The 14,548-nt window shown below is 41.4% G+C and overlaps 1 protein-coding gene across 1 annotated transcript; it reads left to right on the top strand.

Annotated features, from left to right (window-relative positions):
• Nucleotides 1-4,088: 4,088 nt before the first annotated feature.
• mych (myelocytomatosis oncogene homolog) lies at nucleotides 4,089-7,568 on the top strand. Its single transcript, XM_076268019.1, has 3 exons — nucleotides 4,089-4,275; nucleotides 5,433-5,978; nucleotides 6,319-7,568. The coding sequence occupies exons 2-3, from the start codon at nucleotides 5,444-5,446 to the stop codon at nucleotides 6,864-6,866; spliced, it is 1,083 nt and encodes a 360-aa protein (XP_076124134.1). The 5' UTR covers nucleotides 4,089-4,275; nucleotides 5,433-5,443; the 3' UTR covers nucleotides 6,867-7,568.
• The last annotated feature ends 6,980 nt before the right edge of the window (nucleotides 7,569-14,548 follow it).

Genomic DNA, 14,548 nt, shown 5'->3' with positions numbered 1-14,548 from the left:
GCATCACCTACTTAACCACTTATTCTGAAGCACTTCTATTAAAGTCACATGGCAGCTGTGATAATGCATATGCATCAAGCAAATTATATTCAACAACAAGGGGTATAATTAGATAGATCAAAGTGAGGTGAATATTAAACATTTTGTTTTTTTGACATTTAGGCAAAATTTGGTAGTTTTAGGCTATACTGCGCTTTGCCTTTGCATTATACTTACACGGCCATGTAAAAAAAACCTCAGTTTTTATATTAATTGAGGAGGTACTTACTACATTTTCAGTGAAGATATGCTGCTTGATGCCTTAACAATGGCACAACTCTGTCATTTATAAACATTTATGTAAAAAGGGAACAAAATCAATCGGGTATTCTTGTAGACTTGTCTTGTAGTCATGTCAAGCAATATTGCATTGCTGCACACCAAAACCTAACCTTTGACACCTGTGCACACTGCTGCTTATATTTGTCAAAGTATATGTTAATTACTTTTTGTAAAATCTGACTGACTATTTTGAATATGATACTTTCACTGGCATTTAATATTGTGAGACTGTATGATAGACACCTAATGTGTGTGTGAGTGCGAATGATATGTGCCTTTTTAGAAGAAAGTTTTTTTTTTTTTTTTTATGTGTCCCTGCGCGCGCGCACACACACACACACACACACACACACACACACACACACTGCCTATTAGAGTAAGGGCAAGTGAAACCAAGGCAGAATGCAATAATGGCAAGTGAAATCAAGGCAGTAAGGGCAGATACTGCATTCTGCCTTGGTTTCACTCTACTTTTCTATACAAACTAAAAGTGTAAATTTAGCTAAGAAATGTATTAGGTAGGCATATGAAATTTTAACAGATTAAAGAGCAGATCATGTACTTATTTGTGCAAAAATGTTGCTCTTAGCCTTTGTTGGGCAGAAGTGTTTGAGTGATGTGTAGGCCTATAGCATTCTTTTAGAATAAAATATGTTATGTTATTCAACAGCAAGTATAACGAAAGTTAGCCCTAATTAGCATACTGTACATTATTCCAAAATGAATAACATTTGCCGTTGATTTCATTCATGTTCGTTACTCAAGTCTTCCATTGAAGTATCTTTCCGTTTTTTTAAAAAAAGACTTGAAACAGTTAATGGGATGTGGTGTTGAGAAAAGGGAAGTGAGATTCTCAATGTACACTTTGGACTAAAAAGTGACAAAAAATGACCCCTTCCTTTAAGTCAGATCAAGATAACGATCAACCATGTGACCTTTCTTTCAGACCCTGTGAAGACATTTATGCCTGGCAGTTGTGAATACTCCATTCATAATCTGGGGCATGTCGAGCTAATTTTGTTCTAATTTTGGCACTTATAGTGTCCGTATTTAGCATTCCACGCTTAATAAGAAAGCCTGAAACATGTTTTTGATGTGTGTATAGTACATCACATGTGCTTCTGAACATCATCAACCTGCACAGCTCAATCTTATGAGAGTCTGTTGAGGTACTAGTTTAATTTTGGACAGACATGTTAACTATTAGTAAAGTTTCCCTTTGCGCTCCTTTTTGTTCTAATGGCAAATAAAATGTAGGCAACATTTAATCTAATCATAGGCTTCCAGTGAGACTAGGAGCCTGTGACCATATTGTAATTTCCACTGAAGAATCAGTTGAGCTCTGGAGACAATGAGATAAGTGAAATCTAACGAGGATGTTGGTCTTCACCAGAAAAGCCTAGATTACTGTGTGGAGCATGAGACATGAGTCTGTACCCCACTGACAATCCCCCCTATCACACCCCACCAGACACTTCCTGTGACACAAATTTCTTAATGAACGTTAAGAAACGTGGTGTTGAAATGGGAGATTTCTTCAAGAGAAATCTTTATTTTTTTGTGTTGCTTTGTTTAATCTTCACCCCCTTCCTTATTCCCCCCAAAAAGTAGGCCTTCACTCTTTCAAAAGAGTCTTATTAAGTAATGTAAGCGCAGAAGTGATGTTGAAAAGAAACAAGGGGAGACCCTGTGTTACAAAATCTCCCCACCACGGAAGCTGGTGGAGGGAAGCAGTTGTCCCCAACCTTACGGACACTGACTTGGCAGGTTCATTCAGTCTTGCAAGACTGGACTAGACAAAGACAGACACCAGACAAACATACATTTAGCTGCTCCTACCTTGTGATGATGACCCAATACCTGACATAAAATCCAAATGTCCTTTGTAATATGCGTCTGAATGACCACGTCACTCATTGCTTCTAAATCACATTTTTAAAGGTAAAAGTCATAAACAATAACCTTTGTGTGCCTTGTCTAGTAAACTTGTAGACCTGATACTCCACCCTACACAGACCGTCTATCATACCTTTCACCATAACATACAACTGAAGCTGCAGGTCAGGATATTGGATATAGGTATGAGCCTGCTATATGTTAAGCATTTGTAAACACACTGCCTGGTTTGGTATGCAGCTATTTACTCAGTAGGCCTACTTGAGTGGCTCATAAATCCATAAATGTCTGAGAGATTGATTCTGACTCTGACAGATTTGAACAGTCATTATAGCTATTGACATTCTCTCTGCTGCATGCACTGTTTGGATGAACCCCCTTGAACTCTTTCTCTGCAACTCTCATTTTTTCCAAAGACTTTTTTTTTGCTCTGGTGTTGATGCAAGTGGGAACTATTCTTAAGATATCTGTGTGAGCAATAGGAACCACTAGGAGGGGACATTAAGTATATTCCTTCTGGAAACTGTTCTCTGAAGTGTTCCGCAAGGCATGACAACCACACAGTGCCTTCACCACATTAGAGGCATAGAAATGTGCAGCCAGAAATTTAAATTCCCCTCTCAACCCTCTATGCTGAGTAGCCTAGCTCTAAAAAAGACGGTCTTATCCAAAATAACAAATCTGACAACCATCTTCCACCACACACTAGTTCAAAAAAGCAACAAATAAGAAGAGCAATGTAGGCTATATATCACCAAAATCTCTCACAGTAGCCTACATGCCTATAAGCTACATGTGTAGGTTGTGAAACAATTAATTGTTTTATGAAAGCTACAGTAGTTCACATTAGGGTGTGAATTCATCGCTGGGCTTCAGCGTCCAAATTTGTGAATTAAAGCTCTGCTCTACCACCCCTCTTCGGTGTCCCCTAGATGGCACATTCACCCAAGATAAGCTTTTGTTGTGAATGACTGCTCAAGTAGGCTAGCAACCATGGGCTTTCAAATGGGGAAACTTGGCTACTCACAAACATAAATGTATTGACTAGTTTAGAAGAAGTGTTAAAACTGTCCCAAATATTCACCAAATCTACCCCAAAATAAAGATATAATCTGAGCAGCATTAAACTGATGTATTTTCAAGCAGCAAACTGGCCACTCTATGATATGGACAATAGGCAGAGGACAAATCCAATTGCCTACTCGGGGCGTTCTTATGTTCACGTGCACTGAGGTTGACTGAAACACCCCCCTACTTGTGATTGGGGGATGCCCCTGCACGTGTCCTGCCGGATGCGCATACAAGCACTTGCGCTCCACTTATGTAACCGTTGCACGAGCACAAAGGCTACCTGCCTACCGGTGTAAATTCTCTACAAAAGTAGCCACTTAACATATTAAACTGAATGTAGGACCCATGCATTGCACATTTAACACACTAATTCATAATATTGCGCCACAGTCTCATCAGGGAAATAGAAAAGAAATAACCAATTTTAGGCTACGATGTCAAGACGCCCTCGGTTGTAAGTTACGGTACAACGTGACCTGAACTAATACACATACCGGCTCCAGTTCTGCTGCATTGCTTAGCTGCAAGCAAGGCACACCCGGAGCAAACCCGCCTCTCATTTCTTGGAATTCCAGCCTTACCAAATGTTCATCCGCTAGGGACTATATAATCATTTGAACGCGTTTATATCGTGATTTCTGGTGACTTCTATTTTGCGTACAAGTAATTTCACGGTGATCACAGACGATCTGAAATTGGGCATAGTTGTTTTAGCATTTACTTAACGCTGTATTAAAATATGTTTTGGCGCGATTTTGCGGTGTGGAAGGAGACTTCGCAATGTGGTACTATATAGTTAAATGCCCTCCCTACTTGCCACACCTACTGTAGAGCCGTATTGCACATGGTAGGTTGCCATGCGTCGTAGAATATCAACGATAGAAACCATTTTTCTCCTTTTTTCGACCATAGCATTTGTTAACTTTTGTTCACTAGTATCGTAGCAAACGATATCTATCTAAGATTTCTCCTGTCGTCGTCATTAAGGTAAGCATTTTTATTCATTTCTACTTTATAGTTAACGTTATGCCTTTACTGCTCGCGCATGCATGGTCGGCATAATGAGCCGGTTCTTTTTAATCCGCGGTTGACACATTTAGTAGAATCTTACAACTGGTTGTTTCGGTAACCTTATGTTATTAATACAGGTCTAATATGATGCTATATGGTGCATGTGAAATATTTGCAGTTACATATTGAACTTCTCACTTGCACCTTCGTGCCCTGTTAACGCCTATTCTAGCCTACTAGTGATTTACTGGCTAGCCTACCTAGCAGAACGTTAGCTCATTGTAGCAGATCGGCCATGAGCTCTACCAAATAAGTCTAGATATTCGTACTTCTATATAAACTCTATAAATAATTAGTCACCTCAAGACAACGGTTTTGGTCTATTGCATTATAAACCATTATGTCATGAGAAAAAGTCTAACTAGTTTTTTTCATGATTGAATGCGACATGCGACAATCTTTTAAATTAAATCGTGGCGTTTTTGTGCAAGTTAGCCCGTTGTTTTTTCACTTTTTACGTTAATGCACGTTGAGAGCAAGCTCGCGATCTAATTTCCCAGTATGTTTGAAAGCCCTTGAAATGTAAGAATTTGTCCTGGTGAATCAACGGGTGGTTGACATTGCTAACTTCAACTGTAACTAGATGAAGTTGCTGAATATACCGCTTCTACCAGTGACATTCATTTCTAAATTCATTTTGTACAGGGATATGTCTAATCATCTTTTAATTGATGTTTATCAGTCAGTGATCAGTATTTTCAAGAGGGCTGTTTGCACGAGAAAGATTTAAATTTAGTGTGATGGGGGGGGGGGGGGGTGTATATAAATAAATTCAGGTAATTCGGGGGACGGATGCAAATGTACCCCCTTGCTGAGGATTCCAGCTGTTAACATGATGTCATTAACATTAGAAGAAAGACCGGCTTTTAGAGCCAGCCCACAGGGCGGAGTTTGGGTTGTAAACACGAATAAAAAGGTGCTTGCCGGCACATTTTCTGAGTGTAGTACTCTTCGGAACACGTAGTATTCAGACACGTGTGTAGTTCTTTCCTAACTCTTTGTGACTTCTGCACAGAGCAAAGGTTTTTTATTATTGTATATTAATCGGACTGCACTGTCTGCTTGTCCTATAGATACTGCCAACATGCTGCAGAGTTTCTCGCCCTCTCACGATTGGTTTTCCGACTCGGAACCGCTGCTCTTTGACGAGGAGTTCTGCCAGAGTCTCATGCAGTCGATCCCCACGCCGCCACAGTCCCCGCCACTGAAGACGGATTTAAGTAAAGCCTTGTCAAAGGAGGACCAGTTGGAGCTCGTGTCTGAACTTTTGCTTGAAGATCAGGACTTTCAACTGAATTGGAACTGTGATTTTATGCACGAGAATGCGGTCGCTATAAACAAAGACCATCATACTGATGTGTCGGATGACTGTTTGTGGCATATTGGAGAGAAGTCACTGGACAAGTTATCTGTGCTCTCTACCAGCCCGCTGCTCTCCGACATCGATACCTCCATTTTCGAAGAGATTGCTGGCTCTACACTGGTATGCCACGACGCGGCGCTGGAGAACAAGTGTTCCGAGAAAGAGGATTTTTTATTAGACAGCCAGGAACAAAACGAGTCGTCCTCGGATTATGGCTCTCTCTCTGCTGGAGGCGAATCATCAACTAGCGATTCCGGTAAGTTCATGTAAATGTAATTTTTAATCAAATATAGTACTGGAAATATTCCGATATTGAAATGAAGCAAAATAAATTAACTCAAAAGATTTTGTGATGTAGAGTAGTAGGGATTATAGCCATGTGCACGTAGATAATATCACTCATCACCAATTGTTCAGTAATATTTAGCATGTGATGGAAACACTGTAATTGTGTTGTTGTAAAGGCCATGCATGGGAAGTCTTAGGGAAAACGAAGGCAGGGTTAAACAGCTTTTCTGGGAATGAATGACGAGATGATGAGTTTGGGATTGAATTGTGATCTCATGGGCCCCCCCTCCCATCTGTTGTTTCTACAGAGGAGGAGATTGATGTGGTGACGGTGAGGAGGTCCAGCACGCGTTCTCATCACCGCGAGCAGCAGGAGGAAAGCCGGCGAGAGCAGCTGAGGGCCCTCAAGCGTTGCCACTTGGAGATCCAGCAGCAGCACAACTACGCTGCCCCTCGCCCCTCCTCCCCCATTCGGACGGAGCCCCACGTTTCCGCCCACAAGCGGCCGCGCACGTCGGACTCCTCCCAGCGGCTGACCCTGTCTGGCCGCGGTGCTCGTGGACTCTCCTCGAGGCACAACGCTGACATAGAGGACGAGGAGGAGAGGCGGCGGACACACAACGTGATGGAAAGGCAGCGGCGGAACGAGCTGAAGAACTGCTTCCTGCGTCTGCGAGACCATGTGCCCGAATTGTCCAATAACGACAAGGCCTCCAAAGTGGTCATCTTGAAACGGGCCAGAGACAGTATCAGGAACCTGGAGGTGGAGAACAAGAAACTATACTCTAAGATGGACAAACTGAGAGACCGGCAAGATTGGCTCAAATCCAGACTGGAGCAGTTAAGGGGAATATGAGTCTTGCTGTGGTCATTTCTGCCGGACTTGTCATGGACCAGTTTGCGTCGATGCTACGCACAAATAAAGCAAAGTATCCCTGCTGACTGTTCAACAACTAAATATTTCTTAAGAGACATTGAATTTGTTGAATTTGAAGTGCATGTTGAGCAAAGGAATTGTTCTCATTTATTTTGCTTTTGCCAAATTCTTGTACAGTCTTAAATTTGTTTTTACTGTGCATAACCCTAATCAGTTGCCAGTTTAACAGTGATTCCTTCAAGTGCTTGAAATATGGTGACCTTTTGGTGGTCTTTCACATTCCCCCAGTTATTACAGTAACATTTTAAAATTTATATTTCCTTTGGGCTGGCTCCAATGCTTCTATGATCATGAAGGGGGTTAATGTAACTTTTACCAATTCAGTAACTTGATAGACATGACCTGGTTTGTGTTAACTGATATTGATTTGTATGTATATAGAAACTCAAGTATGCTATTTTTTCATCTTGTGTTAATATGATAATGGTTTATCTACCTCTACTAGGACAGACCTGGGAAGCCTTTTTTGGCAACTGTAAATATTTGTTTCATTTTTGTAAATGTATGTTTTTGTTTATGTGTAAATTATTTAGTGTTTTTTCTTTGTTCATTTGAAGTAAAAGTTCTGTTCTTTTACAGCACTTTGTTTTATTTTATAGTATAATAAAGAATGAACAAGAAGCTTTTGTTGTCTGGGCCTAATGATTTTCGCCAATACCAACCCCCACCCCCCTCCTCCACAGAAGCCTCAGTCCTGAAGACATGCTTGAAATGTAAGCTCAGGTTTCCTTTGTTTACCACCTCTTTGGACCAGATAAAAGTGGCACTCCCACTTCTTTTGTAGAATGTGACGGGTGAAAGGGAGAGGAAGAGGTGCTCCTCCGCAGCCTCCTAGGGCAACAGTAGGCTGTTTGGTTGTTTCAAACTGTATACACTAGTCAAGGAAACGATCAAACAGGACGCAGGTTTTTGCAGTGAGGTTTGTTTTATATGTTTTGTATGGGCAGTAAGTGTTTTGTGCTCTGCTACTGTGCCCAGAGCGCCTCGCGTGTTTTGCGCCTGCTGCGCTACACATTTTTGCGGAGGAGCTCTGAGTGCCTCAAACTGAAAAAAGTTCAACTCCAAGCGTCTGCCTTTTTCTGAAAACGTAGTGCACCTTGCGTTTTATTATAAGTGGCAAAGCGTGTCCTGTCTTATCGTTACCCAAGATGGTAAAGAGTCGAGAGGCTTAAGCGTTAGGTATTTAGGTCAAGGTGAGTGGGTGGCTGACTTTGACATGTTAATTCTTCAGAAAACTTGAACCCAGTGAGGCCATAAACCGCCGTGCAGATAAGAGATGTGATGAGTCTTGTATATCTGATAACAGGAGTTGTTTCAGTTATGCTAATTGCCAATTAACCACACAGATTGCCTAGCTTTGAAAAAATACCACTGCTTGTTGGTATGTGCACTCACATACATGTTCTTTCACAAGCCATGGTGAATTGCTTCTAGCATATCTAGCTAGTGCACCAATGATAAATGCAGACTAAAGTTGACCGAGGTCAAGGCTTGATCATGTTTCATTTGAGAGCCGGTAGTGTTGAGCCCATATTATTGACACTTTGTCATAACATTGATGAGCTCCTCAGCCAGCATCCAAGCATTTCACATGTGTGAATCATTTATCATGTGTGAACCATTACCCAGAACTGTGAGTGTCTAGGCAAGAGTTTTGGCAGGACCAATTCTGACCCCCCCCCCCCCCCTTTTGAATGAACTCATTTGGTATAAATTATGAGTGTAAACCACCATCTGACACAGGAGAAAATATGGCATCTTTTTCAATGATGTAGTTGCCAACTTGAATCACTATACATAAGAGGCAGCCTGCCTGCTAATTTGTGCAGGCATTTAAGTATTTAAAGCTGGCAGTTTTGAGGTACTATTTCGGAGTCATTTTGATGTCCGCTAGTTCCGAAGTGCAGTCACCTTTGTCACAAAACAAAGCATTGTGGAGCATCTGCAACAGGGTGGCACTTTGGCAACAGTCACATCTGACCCACAAAGCAAAAACAAGCATGCTGCCCCTTTCATCTTTTGTGTTCAGACTCACACTCGGTTGTAGATTGACTGTGGTCGAGTAGTCTGGAATGAGAAGTTTCCTCAGGCCCTCTACATTCTTCAAGGGGCATTCCTTGTTCAAAGTGTGCTCATCAGAATACAGGATATTGTGGGGTGTATCAGAGCCCAAAGACAGGTCACCTTTTGATATGCTAATGCCCATGTGGCTCCATCAAGACTTCGAACTGAGGTGTTGAAAGGTGAGTGCTTAAGAAGCTGTTAGCCAGAGTACCAGTCATTCATTAATGCATTGGCCGAGTCGCCACTACATAGCAGTAATCTGATAAGCTAGCCTAATAGTGCTACTAGGTGTATGGTATAAGTATAAGTATATATATACTCTTTTGATCCTGTGAGGGAAATTTGGTCTCTGCATTTATCCCAATCTGTTAATTAGTGAAACACACTCAACCCACAGTGAAGTGAAGCACACACTAATCCCGGTGCAGTGAGCTGCCTGCAACAACAGCGGCGCTCGGGGAGCAGTGAGTTAGGTGCCTTGCTCAAGGGCACTTCAGCCGTGCCTACTGGTCGGGGTTCGAACCGACAACCCTCCGGTTACAAGTCCGAAGCACTAACCAGTAGGCCACGGCTGCCCCCACGGCTGTGTGACTAGACTAGGCTCTAAACTATTGACTTGGGAGACAAACCCCAATCTCAGCATATGCCTCAGTGAGCAGATAGTCAAGATTGCTTACTGGGACAACAGAATAACAAAGAGGAGAGAGATACATGTTTTGTTCTTTGTCTAAGAGGAAAAAAACTTGTAGAGCATCTATTTCCTGGCAACACTTAAGGAACCACAATACTGGCCATATTCTAGGAAGGGCCCCAATCAAAGACACTATTTTTAATTTGTTTGAAAATAGTTAGGCTTCAGAGAAGACCTTGAAGGCCCTGACGGTCCGCCACTGCCCAAATTTGAGAATCATGTACAGTAAACCTGAAACATCCAAGGCAATTTGTAAACCTTTTTCAAAGAACGCTGGGTGGTTTTCATGTCTCATGAGGTGACCCATCCTAGTATCTATTAGGTGGTAGGGTACATAGTGGAAAAACAGTCCTCTTGTAGTTTTAAAGCCTGTCATCATATTAAGTCTGTCATCATACCAAGGAGGTGACTGTGTGAAAGGATCACTACTAACCCTGTTAATATTTTATTTTATGACTGTGTCACCTGGAATATTCACCACCTGAATAGTTTCTATGTTTTGTTGTATTTTTCTTCGGTGAGAGGTGTTTTAGTTGGTATGTGTTTTTGACAGAGACAACCTCAGCGAAAGGCAGATGTCTCTGTCAGATGAATGACCCAGCAACATCAAGTGACAAATGATTTGAAGCTATGAGGAACAGCATAATTACTGTTGCAGTGTTAAAGTGTTACTGGAAGTCATTCTGTGCCAACAGGTACTGAATTGCATAGCTAACACACTCGGTAAGTATGTATAGATGTTGTAAACTCTTCATCACTGAATAAGTATTCAATAGAAATATTTTTTGTCATGCAAGCACAGTTCCCCTGAGACTTTCTCCCCTGTTCTTGGGAGTCCAACTATTGAAAAGGGGGAAGGAACAGCTAACAGACACAGGTTGGTGTTAACAGGCTTAACAGTCTCCTGTTTGTCTATGCTGGAGTGTGACCTAGGAGTTTAGGAGGGGGCCATATGTTGATGGGGGACTCCCTTAGGCGTCCATGGTTCTTATATTGGTACCCCCCCACACCCACCCCCTCTCTCTCCTCACAGCCAGTAAAACATGAAAGATGTGTGGGTGAATCTCAGACAGGCCCTGATAAACACCTCTCTGGAAGCCTTCAAAAGTAACTAAATCCAATGTGCAAAAATCTCCAGGGTAGAGGAAAATTGCAGTGTGTCTATATGCTTATTGGGGAATTTGAATGGCAGACACTAAATCATGGTTATGGTGTGTGTGAGAAAGAGAGAGAGATCCAGATCCTGCCTTATCACTTCACCAGTTAATGCTTTCAGTCCCACTGAAAACGCTGTTAAGTGGATCGGGCAGATGAGAACATCTCTGCTGGTTGTGTAGTAGGGGTATTGTGTCAACATTTGGGATGGACACAATTAGAAAAAAAAGATATTTATCTTAAACTGGGCATATTCAAATTCTTTGGAAGAATTATTTCAAAACTCCATGACCCAGATATTAGTGTGGAGTGTGGGCACGTTTCCTCTTAGCTTCAGCCAGCTCAACGGCACTGAATAGAGAGGTTGTAAATCACTTCATATACTGTACATTCCACAACATACAGCGACATACACATCGGTCTTGGTTGTGAGGCACTTTTGAAAGGAAGTAGGGCACTGCAATCGTAGCCACAACAAAAAAGACTAAACAGACAGGAAAATAATGCTTAAACTCCATAACGTCAGAGCTTGCTCAGAACTTTTCACCTTAGAAATAGATAGCCATAGGTGTTTACCATGGTTAGGTACCTGAAAAGTCACTTTGCATACTTAAAACAACCAATGACTCATATGATGGTAACCAGACACAGAGGTACCATAGCAGTGAGTACAGCGATTATTAACATGGCTGAAGCGGTATCGCATGGTGATTCATTATTCAACAGGGTCTGGTATGCAGCTCATACAGGGGGTTTGCTGTGGCTAGGCATGTGAAGGGGTGCAGCACTTAACACTTCATATACACAGACCTACATTTTTACTTATCAAACCTTCTCTTAAATAAAATATGTATTTAATATCTCTGCAGGGCCGTTTCAAGGAATTTGGGGGCCCCAAGCAAAATGGACATGGAGCCCCCCCCACCGCACGCAAAGCCTACAGGAACCACCGCATAGCCATACAGTTTAAGTTCACCCACAGTTTATATAAATACAAAATTTTGACAGTGCAAATACTGCAGTTGCATATATATAGTGTGCATTAGTTTTGAAAATGTTGAACATTTGAACATTTGCAAAAACACCACCGTACCATAAAATCCAATATAAATGTAAAAAAGTGCACAATAACTAAATCCAACATACTTACACACACACACACACACACTCACATTAAGATTTTTCAGTTCTCACAAAGTGAGAAAATAAAACACTGCCATCTTATGCAGAAAAAGGATGCATTGTTCAAAGTATAAAGAGTGCAGGTTGTATAGCAATTTAAAAATCCAACATAAATACAAGTACACACACACACACACATACATAAGATTAACCTTTCAGGCCATCTTCATCAGTGGAGGTATCCTTAGGAAGAGCCTGAGGGCTGAGAAATTTAAGCAAAGCACCTTGAGGGAGAAAGAAAAGATATGTTAGCATTTCCATATTTTGATATTTAGAAGGGATGCAGCTGCTTTCACAACTACCAATGCTACTGTAAAAACATCCCAAGCTAATGTTATAGGCTACATTGACCTAGGCCTACTTGTAGCTTAACATAGCATTTAAGCATTCTGCTGTTTGAGAATTAGACAGACGCACCTGGTGCTTTAAAGACAGTAAACAGCTGGCGTGCATGAATACTACATGAATGTTCCAGTCTGCTTTGATGCACGGAATTTATCGTGTGGTTTTCCTAACCCCAATTTGGTAAATAGATTATCACGGTCGAATAGTTAGTATAGCAGAGAAGCTATGCCACTTTCATCAAAACCTATTACAAAGGTATAGCAATGTTATGTCATTAAATACGATAAACAGTGATTCTGGAACAGATCTGTGTCTTCCTTATCCCGTTAATAAACATATTACAGTATGTAACCATATTCCATCCTTTCGGGGAAAAAAAGTTGCGCTAACTGTTCTAGTTTGTTACAAGCAGCATGGGCCGTCAGGCAGGTAGTTACACATTTTTTGCTAGGCTAGCCTTCCTGCTGCGACATTACACCATTTGTACAAGACAAGTAGAGCTATTTTATCCAGTGTAATTTATCACTTACCACTATCTTGTTTTTTTCTTGTCATCCTCTTCCTTTCTCTTCTGGCTTCTGGACGCATAACTCCTCTTCATTATGACTGCCGAGGTTTTATATTTTCGCGGCAGCAGCAGAGACCACAAACCTGGCTGGCTGGCTGCTGTCAGCGACTACTGAGAGGAGCCCCCTTATGAAGGTATATTGGGTGCAAAAGTGGCGAGCACATTTAACTGCAGATTTTGCATGTGCACACTAAAGTCGTAAATGTGTAACAGTAAAGTTGAAGTTGTACATATTTTTTTATATCTTGTTAACACAAAATAGGGGCTACGGGTTCACAAATCCTTTTTACAGGTACACAAATCCTTTTTACAGGTACACAAATCCTATCCTGTGAGTCACAACTTTCAAGAGTCACGCACTCGACACTTTTGCTCCAATCGTTGCAGCGCAGTAGGTGCGAAACACATTTGCACATCCGTGTTTCATAATCTGAGAACATGCACAACATTCGTGCATTTGTAAACCCAAATGTGAACTAATGCATCCGAAGTTGTGCATCTGTGAAATAATTTCTCATTAATAAAATTCTACAGATCGCTTTGATTTTCTTGCACGACTACAAGTCAATTGATACAAGTGCTCGAATCTTCTTCTACGAGTGACGATACTTTTGCTCCTGGCTAGGTGATATAATAGGAGCAAAACGATTTGTATGTGTGCACGTCGAGCGAATCGATCGAGAAAACAAGGCGGCCGGATCTGGATCGCGCTCAGACTACCATTGCCTGCTCATAAGGTAAGTAACATGATAATAATATGAAGAAAGTTATCTTGTTTGTTGGTTTACATTATCATGACAGCTATGTTTAGCTTAGTTTACCTGCTTGCTAAATCCTCCAGTGCCAGATCAAGCTAGCTATCGCTAGATAAATAACTAGTTTAGAAGTACAGAAATATAACACTGCCCGTCCAAAATCGTTAGGACACACAATCTGACACAATCGTTCTGCAATTTTCGAACAGCTGACTTGTATCTTGCACGAAGACTATTGGATAGTGCAAGGCAAGTTAGCAATTGTTTGCTGTGCAGACATTATGAATAATAAGGTCGACTTAACACCGCACACCGCAACATTTTTTTCCTCGCTTTGTGCAAAGAAAAACTATAAATCGTGTGTCCTTCATTGATAAGGAAACATGCTGAGGTTACTTACTTTATGAGCAGGCAATGGTAGTCTGAGCGTGATCCAGGATCCAGATCCGGCCGCCTTGTTTTCTCGATCGATTGCTCGACGTGCACACATACAAATCTTTTTGCACCTATTATATCACCTAGCCAGGAGCAAAAGTCACTCGTCACTCGTAGAAGCAGATTCGAGCACTTGTATCAATTGACTTGTAGTCGTGCAAGAAAATCAAAGCGATCTGTAGAATTTTATTAATGAGAAATTATTTCACAGATGCACAACTTCGGATGCATTAGTTCACATTTGGGTTTACAAATGCACGAATGTTGTGCATGTTCTCAGATTATGAAACACGGATGTGCAAATGTGTTTCGCACCTACTGCGCTGCAACGATTGGAGCAAAAGTGTCGAGTGCGTGACTCTTGAAAGTTGTGACTCACAGGATAGGATTTGTGTACCTGTAAAAA

Source organism: Alosa pseudoharengus, unplaced genomic scaffold (assembly GCF_046254945.1).
Source record: "Alosa pseudoharengus isolate Yale_2024_CS ecotype anadromous, Long Island Sound unplaced genomic scaffold, YU_APseudo_1.1 YU_APseudo_1.1_scf_5, whole genome shotgun sequence".
Lineage (NCBI taxonomy): Eukaryota > Metazoa > Chordata > Actinopteri > Clupeiformes > Clupeidae > Alosa > Alosa pseudoharengus.
This window is presented reverse-complemented; position numbering and strand designations above follow the sequence as displayed.

Coding starts and splice junctions, on each gene's coding strand:
- mych (XM_076268019.1), top strand. CDS start 5,444: ATGCTGCAGAGTTTCTCGCCCTCTCACGATTGGTTTTCCGACTCGGAA. Junction 5,979..6,318: donor ATCATCAACTAGCGATTCCG/GTAAGTTCATGT, acceptor TTGTTTCTACAG/AGGAGGAGATTGATGTGGTG.